This window comes from Argopecten irradians, chromosome 9 (assembly GCF_041381155.1).
Source record: "Argopecten irradians isolate NY chromosome 9, Ai_NY, whole genome shotgun sequence".
NCBI lineage: Eukaryota > Metazoa > Mollusca > Bivalvia > Pectinida > Pectinidae > Argopecten > Argopecten irradians.
In genome coordinates, this window is record NC_091142.1 from 27,556,328 (window position 1) to 27,568,881 (window position 12,554).

Below are 12,554 nucleotides of genomic sequence, written 5' to 3' on the forward strand. Positions count from 1 at the left end.
TCAAGGTCACAGGGGTCAAATAGGCTAAAATCCTTTAAACAACTTCTTGTGAATACCTAAGAGCCTATGAGACCTGATATTGGGCCTGTGACATGCTGGGATGAAGGGCTACCAAGTTTGTTCAAATGAATGACCTTGATCATCATTCAAGGTCACAGGCGTCAATTAGGCTAAAATCTTTAAATAACTTCTTGTGAATAACTAAGAGGCCTAGAGATCTGATATTGGGCCTGTAGCATGCTGGGATGAATGGCTATCAAGTTTGTTTAAATGAAAGACCTTGACTTTCATTCAAGATCAAAAAGGCTAAAATCTTAAAACACCTTTGTGAAGAACCAGAAGACCCAGGGTACTGATAATGGGCTCGTGGCATGCTGGGATAAAGGGCTAGCAAGTTTGTTCAAATGAATTAATGAATGACCTTGACCTTAATTCAAGGTCACAGGGGTAAAATAGGCTAAAATCCTTTAAACAACTTCTTGTGAATAACTAAGAAGCCTAGAGACCTGTTAGTGGGCCTGTGACATGCTGGGATGAAGGGCTACCAAGTTTGTTCAAATGAATGACCTTGACCTTCATTCAAGGTCACAGGGGTCAAATAGGCTAAAATCTTTAAATGACTATGTTGTATTGTGCAAATAGTCAGATGACCGTTAAGGCCCATGGGCTCTTGTTTCAGTTTTATTATAGGTTATTAAGTTTAAAGAAAGAAGTTCTGAAGTCAACTATATGATATAAAACTAATTTGTCCATTTTAAAGATAATCCAAAATTTGTAAATAAAGGGAGACAATCCATTACTGATTGAATACTTGTTTGTTACCAGGATACGGGGGACACCGTGGGGAGTGTCCTGAAGGGCTTCTTCAACATCAAAAGACGAGATCCCGTAGGACGCCTCCCAACCTCTTCCACTTGCTTCAATCTCCTAAAGCTTCCAAATTACCAGAAGCGCAGCACGCTGAAGGAGAAGCTACGATATGCCATCAATTCTAACACTGGCTTTGAGTTGTCTTGATACTCCCAATACTATAATGATATACAAATGTACAATCTGATTTTGTCTAGGTATGCAAGGGACTACAATCTACTATTGATTCTAACACTGGCTTCGAGTTGTCTTGATACTCCCAATACTATATGATATACAAATGTACAATCTGATTTTGTCTAGGTATGCAAGGAACTACAATCTACTTTTGATTCTAACACTCTTTTCAAGTTGTTTGATACTTACAATGCTATATGACATACAAATGTACAATTTGATTTTGTCTAGGTATGCAAGGAACTACAATCTACTTTTGATTCTAACACTCTTTTCAAGTTGTTTGATACTTACAATGCTTAGAAAATACAATACATTTTTTGAATTGGCAAATTGAAATTGCCCTGAAAATAGTTGTTATAAAAGTATTAAAACTTAAATTATGTCAACGCGAAAATAAGTTGGTGTACATAGTACACATTAACCAGATGATGTGTAGATGTACTATGTTTGCATATATATTTATATGTAGATATACCTGTATATGTGTATATATATATGTGTGTAACTCCTCCTATGTTTGGTGTATGTGTATATAAATGTGTGTAGCTATACCTGTATGGTGTATGTGTGTGTCTGTATATTAAATTACTGTCAGTATATGATAGGTGTCAAAAGTTACAATCTTTATTCAGATTGTCATATAATGTGAATGTGTCAAATCTCTTGTAATCGTTTAAGGTTACATGTATTTGGATACAAAAATCTAGGAAGCTTTTGTTTTTGGTAAACATTGTTAGGTTCAGGGCTTAACATAACCATTGCCCGACTGCCGGGGTCAGGTCAGATGTCCAGTCGGGCAAATAGGTTTTTGTGGTCAGCTGACAAACCTTAAGAAAGTTACTGTAGAGCCCTGAAGTATACTGTTTAGCATGAATTATTCATGGTTATTTTCTTTTTGTGGTTTGGAACTGAACTAGTCTTTCCGTAGATGTAAAATTTCCGGATTCATTTTCAGAATTAGTTATTAGTCTCGACTTGCCCGGAAGTTTTCAGGAAAATATTGAACAAAAATGTACAGTTGTTGAATTTTGATTAACTAAATCTGAACATGCCTACCAGGTAGTTAAAATTATTTTGTTGTCAGAAATATCCATGGTTCAACGATTGAACAATTATAACAATGATATGTAAGACGTGATTTGTTGTTTTTGTATTTGAGATTCCATAGTTGTTGAATTTTGATTAACTAAATCTGAACATGCCTACCAGGTAGTTAAAATTATTTTGTTGTCAGAAATATCCATGGTTCAACGATTGAACAATTATAACAATGATATGTAAGACGTGATTTGTTGTTTTTGTATTTGAGATTCCATAGCAGTTCCATGGCAACCAGGAGAAAAGCGATACAAATTGATTTATATTAAACAGTATGAAAGTCTGAACTGGGCCTTTGTTCAACTCTATAGAACTAAGTACTAGTAACCATGACCTTCAGGAATTCCTATAGCATTCTTTTAAAGCATACATGTACACCCTGAAATTTCATAATGGACTCTCCATTTCTTTATGCAGAATAGTCCAAATGTGTTTTCAGGGGTTAATGAGTGAAGTGAATCTCTGTTATCAGACTAATTGCCTCTATAGAACAGACAATCGTCAAATCCCTGTGTGTGTATAATTCTGTTGTGGGAAATCTCATTTGTGTTCTGATCAAATCCAATATGGTATCCCACTTTATCTTTTATTAGCCAATTAAAGTATTAACAGGGACCAGATAACCTACTGTGTTAGCAGAATTCTTGTGAACGGTTTTTTTTCTTATTTTCCCCTTTGCTCAACCTCTGTATTCTGTAGTCTGAATATTACAGAGTTATCTTCCCTTGTAAATACAAGTACATTTTTGTATTGATGGTGAAACAAGGGAGGTAAATCTGTAATATGCAAAGACAGAATATTGTAGTAATACATCTAATTCTGTGTTTTATTATTTATTGTTCATTTATATAATGTTTTATTTGTTATTGTCAAGATATGTTTTAGCTATCATTTTCATTTTCAGTGTGCACAAAAAAGTATCCTAGCTATATTGTGCAATTGAATCATTTGTAGATATTACCTTCATGATGTTTTATCCGCTTCTCTAATGTGAGAAATGTATAAATCCAGATATTTAACTCACTTTATTTAACTCACTTTCCTGAGTTAATTGTATCTTATACTCTCTTTGTATGCTGGGCATCAACAATACCTTTTAAAACAATTTTCTCACAAAAACTATGAAGCCTGCAACATACATGTACTGTAATGTAAGAATCAAGTTTGTTTTATTGTATGACCTTGACCTTCTGTCAAGGGTTTTATTATATTGGTTTTCTTTTATCAGTGAGCATGAGAGCTAAGATGTGAGCTTTTTTCTTAATTATTAATTATGACTAACTTTTTCTAAATTATTTAGAAAAATAAAATGAAGAAAGGGGTGTAAGTTATTAAGGTATAATATTAAAGATGCTCCACTGCCGACAGAGCATAAATGATATTAATCACTTGAACAATAATTGGTGTTTAATCCTGTATATAATAGTCTAATTAACAGAAAATATAATATAAAATAATTTATTTTGCCTTTGGTGCATGCGCAATCGGTACTTAATTCCATATAAGATATAGTGCCACAGAATTTTTTCGGGATGCAATTAATTATTTTTTTGTAACTTTAATTTGATGGGAAATTAGAAGCTCAAACTTTTCAATGGTGGTAATGGTGTAAATTAAGTAACTTTTGTAACTGAAGAAAAATACTAAATCGTCTGCTCGCGTTTTTGATAGTGAAAAAATGTCATTTGTCAGCGGTGGAGCACCTTTAAGTAATGTCAGGTTGTAATATTTTGTTTCTAAATTCTGTTTCAAATTATAAGTACATATACAATAAAATTCAACTTTGATTTGATAAACACTTAGTCTATCAACCTTTAAAGAAAAGATTTGGTAGGTACTTTAATAGTGTAAACTTTGAATCAACCTTATCAAAGATAATATGTTGTGTTTTCATAACTTTGTACATTTCAGGTACATTAATTATTACAATTCCATGATAGTAAATGTCTAGTCACATTAATTCTGTAAATTGATTATAAGTAATGAGGGTCATGACACATGTGTGTGCGTGCGGGTCACTGCAGTTTTAAATCAACCACCCCTGGAAACTCAATATGAATTGTTCCAGTCTTTGAATAAGAAGATTTTAAATGTGTTGGGGTTTTTTTTGTCAAATATGTATGCTCCAACTTGACTTGTTTAGACAGGCTTAATAATTGATATGGACATTTCAGCCACATTGTCCTTTATTCCAGGTCTAAACTTTCTAAACTTAAGATAACATGGCGTAAATTTACAGCACATTTGTTTACTCAAACGGAAGTGCAGTATACTGTTTTTAGAATAACTGTGACCTAGACATCAAAGTTAAAGGTCATGTAAAGGTCAAATTTGAAAATGCAGTGATACCTCTTGTAGTTTACTATAAATATTTATATTGGTTAGTACCCTGTGATTAACATTGAACTTTGACATTGAACTTTGATCTTATGTCAGAGGTCAGTAAAAGTGTGATTGTTGCGAATATTCAAAGGCAACCCAATTGTAATGTTATCAATTAAGTTTTAAAATTATTAAAGAGTGACATAGTTAAAAACTTTCTTTATGTGTGTATTTAAAGTAAAACCTCTGTATTATGACCACTCAAGGTACATAGAATAAAATATTGTTATAGCGAAGCGGTCTTTATACACAGGTTAAATTTTGTTGAAAATGACCATTCAAGATTTCATGTTACTACATAAACCAATTTCAAAATGGTTTACTTATACTTTGAGAACGTCTCCATGGTAATTGATTCATTTTTTAACCACCTGTCATCAAATGATTGGCTATTCAAATCATCTTTCGTCCGTCTGCCCTTCTTTTATCTATCTATTTTAAAACAATTCTTCAGAAAATACTGAAGGGCCCTTTCTCAATTTCTTACAAAGTACTGGTAGGTATTTTTCATTACTATGTCTTAGAATAAGATCTGTCTTTTAAAATAAGCGTCAAATGTGGGTTTTAATTATCTGAAGTAATACATATCAAATTCTGGGACTGATTAAAAAACAACATTGCTGGTATTTTATCATCTTGGATTCTGATAATCGTTTTTGCCACTTTGTTAACATCAACTAGTTTCTCTGAATATATCAAATACTTCAAAGGAAGATGAAAAAACATAAAAGCATAGAAAAGATCTCTGTTTCCTATGACATAGATCATTCAATGGTGGGCACCAGGACCCCTCTGGGATGTCTTGTTTCATTATATCTTGCATTGTGATTTGTTACATATATATATTGCCTTTTTCAAAACATTTGTAGAAATAAATATTTATCGATTGTTACCATAGATTCTACTAGGGTAGGTTCACGATTTGCATAATATTCAGCATTTTTGTGATGCATAGTTATCTGCCCTTGAGAGAAAGTACACTTTAATAAATTATTTGCATTCTGACCAACTAGAGTTACTTCCCTTTAATTCAGAATGAATTATTTGTGGAGATCACTAGAGTAAAATTAACATAAAAACAACAATAGTCACACAATGTAATGGTCAAACATTCAAACTGTGATCACAGGAAAGACCACTCTTGTTTAGATTCACAAGGGAAGATAACTCTAGCTGCTTTAGATTCAAAAGGGAAGACACTTGTCCACAACTGACTAAGGTTGGTGATATCAATAAAATTCATATTGTTTGAAATCTTTGTTTATCTGTTGTTCAATTGTAAAGAAAAAATACGTGTCAGTTCATGTGACACAGTTACATGTATTTTAATTACAGTATGCATTTTAGGCCCACTACATGTACCTTTCCAAAAAATTAAAAGCATCTTTTAAACGATGATAACATGAAAACTTGTATGAATAGCCTAACATGAGGTTATAATACCAAACAAATGCAATATTCCCAGTGGTATTTCTAGTTCAATAGTGAATATGAATGAATGAATGAATGAATGAATGAATGAATGAATGAATGAATTGAATGAATGAATGAATGAATGAATGAATCGATGAACGGTAAATAGTATGACGGCGGGAATCATAATACGAGTTATGAAAATGAACATGTGAGTTATCTTAAAGGCCCATAACCTTTCCGGAGCAAAATATAAAGGTTTCTTAAAGAACATTAATAACATCAGAAAATGCATACCGATGACCTAAAATAAGGTTACGACACCAACTTGCAAGATTTCCTGCGTAATATATGAAAACAGTGGAGAGTTCATTCGCTGTTTTGCCGTCTGGCGCAGTGATAGTCAACTACCGTGCGGTATTTAGGACGACGGTGGGAAACATAATACGACCCGCGTTATGAAAATAAACATTTTATTTATTTTAATCAAATCGTTCAGAAGGTGATGATAAATGTAGAATTAACGGTAAGTTAATAATTTTTAAGACTCTACAAAATTATCGATCTTGTTTTACATTCCCATTTTAAAAATTAAAAGCCGTTTCGGAAAGGTAGTGGGCCTTTAATGAAATGGTTTAGAAGGTGATGATAAGCGTAGCATTATCTACCAAATTATTCATGCGTTTTACATTTACACTTTGAAAATAAAAAGTCGTTTCGAAAAGGTAATGAGCGTTTGTAAGTTCATATCAAATCCTCACTATAAAGTTATGTTAACATTTACCTAGTCCTTATAAAGATGAAAATGAATGTGTTATTTCACCACTTGAAAGAAATCTGACATTTCCGCAAAGGTTGTGGGAGAGTAAAATGATGATATTGGAATCGGTCACAGCGGATTGACTTAACTCTCAATCAATTCAATTTCCTTCAAATATAGACTTTAAAGTGTAACAAAAATGAATCAGAAAAATATTCCCATTCTTGACTTTCCCAACAATGAATTGACGTCCCTTTCCGAGTATGACGCTGATCCTGTAAGAGTTATTGCCCTTCAACATAAAAAAATCTCTTTAAAAGGAAAATATCATCTGTGGGGGAGACTTTCGCTTCAGATGCATTCAGAAAAAAAAAAACTTCAATTGTTAGAATCTGTATAAGCTGGCTGCCAGTCAATCATTTTGTTCCCGAAAAGTAATATACATCACTAGAAACCTACATATGAATTTACACTCACTGTATGCAAGTCACCGGGAATACTGAATAACTGATCATTGTCATATGATTGTATACAAGTCGCCGACGGCATAAAAGCACACTATTACGGAAAGCCTTCAGTGTTTTCTGAAAATCAAACTCCGAAATCGGCCATCTTGGTATTAGATCGATCTCCAATTGGATTGGGCAGTGAAAACATACATATAAGATTTCAGAATTGTCTGTAACATGAAAAATTATATGAATAGCCTAATATGAGGTTATGATACCAAACAAATGCAAGATTCCCAGCAGTATTTCTGGTTCAATAGTGAATATGAATGAATGAATGAATGAATCGATCAATAGTGAATATGAATGAATGAATGAATGAATCGATGAACGGTAAATAGTGTGACGGTGGGAATCATAATACGAGCTATGAAAATTAACATTTGAGTTATCTTAATGAAATGGTTTAGAAGGTGATAATAAGCGTAGTATTATCTACAAATTATTCATCGCGTTTTACATTTATACTTTGAAAATAAAAAGTCGTTTCGAAAAGGTAATGAGCGTTTGTAAGTTCATATCAAATCTGCACGAAATCCTGTCAGAGGCCCCCTTTTCACTAACAGTTATGTTAACATTTACCAAGTCCTTATAAAGATGGAAATGAATGTGTTATTTCACAACTTGAAAGAAATCTGACATTTCCGCAAAGGTTGTGGGAGAGTAAAATGATAATATTGGAATCGGTCACAGCGGATTGACTTAACTCTCAATCAATTCAATTTCCTTCAAATATAGACTTTAAAGTGTAACAAAAATCAATCAGAAAAATATTCCCATTCTTGACTTTCCCAACAATGAATTGACGTCCCTTTAAGGATTAACTTGAATAGATTTTTTTATGTTATGAGGAGGCGGTATTTAATGATTAGAGTACACTCAGATTTTTGTGTTATATCTCCATAACATAAAAAATCTATTCAAATTAATCCTTATAATTCAATTTACTAAAGATAATCTCTTCAACATTTACGCCGTCATCTCAGCTAATCAGAAGCGACGTTACAAACGGCGACGCCATTTTTTCCTTTATGGGCTGATAAAGTAAATTTTTAAGCCAATGAAAATGCTCGTAACAAGCAAAAATGAATTATTTCCGAGTATGACGCTGATCCTGTAAGAGTTATTACCCTTCATACATAAAAAATCTCTTTTAAAGGAAAATATCATCTGTGGGGGAGACTTTCGCTTCAGATGCATTCAGAAAAAAAAAACTTAAATTGTTAGAATCTGTATAAGCTGGCTGCCAGTCAGCATTTTGTTCCCGAAAAGTAATATGCATCACTAGAAACCTTCATATGAATTTACACTCACTGTATGCAAGTCACCGGGAATACTGAATAACTGATCATTGTCATATGATTGTATACAAGTCGCCGACGGCATAAAAGCACACTATTACGGAAAGCCTTCAGTGTTTTCTGAAAATCAAACTCCGAAATCGGCCATCTTGATATTAGATCGATCTCCAATTGGATTGGGCAGTGAAATATACGATTTCAGAATAATCCGTTCAGGATTGTCTGAAAAAGTTATTATAAACTTTATTTGTAACAATCGGGAGACGGTCGTCCGTCAGCCAAACCTATATATACGAAATTTCAGAACGATACCTTCATTACTTTCTGAGAAATAGGATTGAGCGACGGATGCTGGACCACAAGCGTACGGTTTGGTTTTCTTATGTACTTTAACGTCCTATCAACAGCCGACTGTCGATTGAATAAACCATCATTCAATAATGGGGATCTAGAAAAATGGTTCAACATATTTTGTAACGTTTCCCTACCTTATCCACTGGATTCAGAAGAGCGAGAAATGGTCGATACCACATGGATCACGGGTAACACACATATTGTAGAATATTGTCAGACCCTTAGAGTGTTAATTAGGTTACAGAGATCTGAGAATGAGTTAAAGCTTATATCAATATTACCGTCTATCATCGGTACACCGGAAATAGCTATACTCGAAGCGACAGCACAAAACACCGATAATTAAATCTATGTATTCAGCTATATAAATTAATATTGCTTGTTATTTCCTGGTTAAGGTGTTTCACAAACTATTCTAGATTCGTTAAAGGTATAAACTTTGTAAATTGAAGGAGTAACTATAAAATTATTTCACAATATGTATGATGTACATGGCGTGTACTTTCGACGAGGTGTTGAAATCTGAAAATAGTTTAATTTTATTGCAAATATTCGGCCTGAATGAACTTAATTGTATACTAGCAATATGTATAATTGCTATAATATTATAATTAGACCGATATAACAACATGATTTGTACTATAAATGCTGTTTTCAATACGTAATTTAGTCGTCTTGTGTACGGAGTATAGCCATTTCAAAATAACGTGTACGGAGTGTAGTAGGGAAGGTGTACGGAGTATAGCTAGTTTTTAAGTATTTCAAATTGTGTTCGTTATTGGGAATATGCTATCTTTAAAAAATAATCATAGTTGGATTTACAATCACAAATAAAGCATTGATTTGTTGATTTAATAAGGTTCTTTGTAATTTACCAGTATTACAAAATATAGCAATATCATTACACAACCTAACTTTTCGGCCCGTTGAGCCTCTTAAAATTCTCAAAATCCAGCATTTTGCTCATTTAAATGATTTTTCATACCCATCACAACAATTGTAAAATGATTATTGAAATTAATACCATTTGTGACGGATATCAGTATGACAACGCTTTCACCAAAACCTTAACCTGGGATTTCGAACGCCGACGCCATTAGTGATTAAAAAAATCCCCTCTCTTCTAGAGCTCAAAAGGAAACTATTAATGACATGATAATGGTAATAGTGATGTTATACAAACACTTTGGACAGTCTTTCGAAACAATATAAGACATTTACAAAGTTTTTAACTTTTAATTATACCCGCTTTCACCGAAACAGGGGATATTGCATGCAATTTTAATTTATCCGTCCATTTGTCTGTTACATTTCCTTTAATCCGCTCTCCAAGATTACCTGTTTTGCTCCTACGGTTTATTCAACATTTATCTGACTTATAATAAAGCACAACAGTGTCATGTATTCCAATAACCACATGGGAAATTTTAAGTTCCCTTCCGTATAAGGATACATACAAAATATATATAAATATAAATACACTAACATACCGAAGTCTCCCAAAACACGCACCTCGCACTTCACACACGATACGCACTGCACGGAAGGCCGTCCTTACATGACCATTGCTATTTATAGGACGTTAAAATACACTGTATAACTTTCATAGTCGTTTATAGCAATATAACCAAATCGCTCCTGTCATGGCACCCCTCAGGCACACGAGGATTAGCCCACCTTTTGTATACATAGCCCGATACCAGAAACATATATATATATATATATCAGAGAGCTTAGCAACTTCGCCATTTTTACGATCGCCAGATGTACCTCTGTATGCCTCTTGGGGTTTTTTAATACAGTACTAAATAGTTAGATGCAGTAGGATAATAAAATTATGCTAACTTATACACCAATAAAAGAAAATGCACTGTCGGTTATGAATGTCAGGTTTTGGACAAACCAGGTAAAATTACTTATTTTCATGCTTCCAAAAATCATATCTAGTAATAGAACTAGCCATATCAGACCATGGTATAATGTTTAAAGTTTATATTTATGCACAAATACACTAAAAATTAGTTAGCTAAGGGAAACTAAGTCTATAACTCGATGGTCCCTCTGCCGACAGCAAAGAGGATGAAGGAGATTTGCTTGTTCGTCCTGTGTTGAAACGACAAATGTTCATGATAACGTTACTAGTAAAACAGGGGGAACGCAATACTATCGTCAGAACAAAAAGTACAGCATCATATGACTGGTTCCTTCATACCTCTTTTTATAAGAAAATTACAATTTCACTGTACTATCATTATCAGAAAATGTGTCCACTGTAACACATATATGTACTGGGGATTTACAAGATCGCGTAAGTAAATACGTTATACCAAATTCAATCGTTTCACTTCTGCATACCATAGTTCAAAAACTATTGGAATTTAATTTTGAAAAATATGTTTTATATTTAAATGAAATATGCTTTATATTTAAATGATAACCTAGAACCCAAACTCTGTTTTAAATTCATTTTCTATTACGGGTGCCGTATTAACAGTTTTGACTGCTTTTCTATAGTTACTGACTGATTTTGCCGTTTTACCGGACACATCAACTTCGCTAGCCAAGGGTATTTGCCGATTCTCATTTGTAGGAAGAGAATTAGACTAAATACCCTTGGGTAGCGAAGTTGAGGACACATGTGTAAACAGGATCGTCAATATGAAACAATCAAACCGAAATAATCAATTGAATGACGTAAATATACATTAAATCGTTGATACTATTACGCTATACCCCGTACACCACAATAAGAATTTTAGCTATACTCCGTACACCGCGCGAGCTATACTCCGTACACTGATGTCTCCTTATAAAACGAATATCTACAAATCATGGAAGAAACACAGGTTACCAACATTTAGTATTAATGAAGATATATGTATATCCTTTTATGTAAGAAAGTTGATTTGGGTTAAAACCATATAATCATTTCAAAATAAACGAAAATATGTGAGTAACCTAAATTTTCAGCAGGTACACACCATATATCTTCACAGATTATTCAATAAAGACGCATTAAAATTCCACAAGTTTTACATTTAATTTAATTCGAATGTTTTCTGACCAACGAGACCAGGATACAGTCAGCATAATTGTGCTACAAAATAAAAAAAAAACAATGACTGAATCATCCCCTGTCATGCTGTATTTTTGAGCTGTCGCTTCGAGTGTAGCTATTTCCGGTGTACCGATGATAGACGGTGAATATGGACCCACCAGAGAATCCTTAGACCAGTTTTAGACGTTTAGGTCTAGATCAAAAATCATATTCTATACATATTGATATAAACTGTAACTAATTCTTAGATTCCCATGGTTGAGGCTACAAGTACTGAAGACAAGCCCAAATGTTGGGCTAAAACCAAATCCAATCTGCTTCATTCAAAGGGATGATTTATACGGATACCTGTATTGATGGAAACTGTTCGATATCTTAGTGTATCGATATTCCTCGTGACATTGTGAAGTGAGATCTGGCATTTAATTTATTCGTTTTGACGGCTTACCTGGTAGGTATTCTCCAGTCTTAATGCAAATGTGATGGTTTGCGTTTAACTTAAAAGGGAAAGTATGCTAATTATCAATTCTAAATATAGGGAAAACAACAACAAGAATTGTAAAGATTTTACGACAAGACGTAGAGAAATACTGAGTCATGAAGTCAATGCAGGATACACTATAGTCGAT

General features: G+C 33.4%; 1 protein-coding gene across 1 annotated transcript in view; it reads left to right on the plus strand.

The window, feature by feature from the left end:
- The window catches only part of LOC138331935 (ubiquitin-protein ligase E3B-like), a 39,499-nt gene extending 33,715 nt beyond the window's left edge, over positions 1 to 5,784 (plus strand). The window contains exon 31 of the mRNA XM_069279803.1: positions 826 to 5,784. Within this exon, the coding sequence (XP_069135904.1) occupies positions 826 to 1,017 (192 nt within the window). The 3' untranslated portion in view covers positions 1,018 to 5,784. The remainder of the gene's footprint in view (positions 1 to 825) is intronic.
- The last annotated feature ends 6,770 nt before the right edge of the window (positions 5,785 to 12,554 follow it).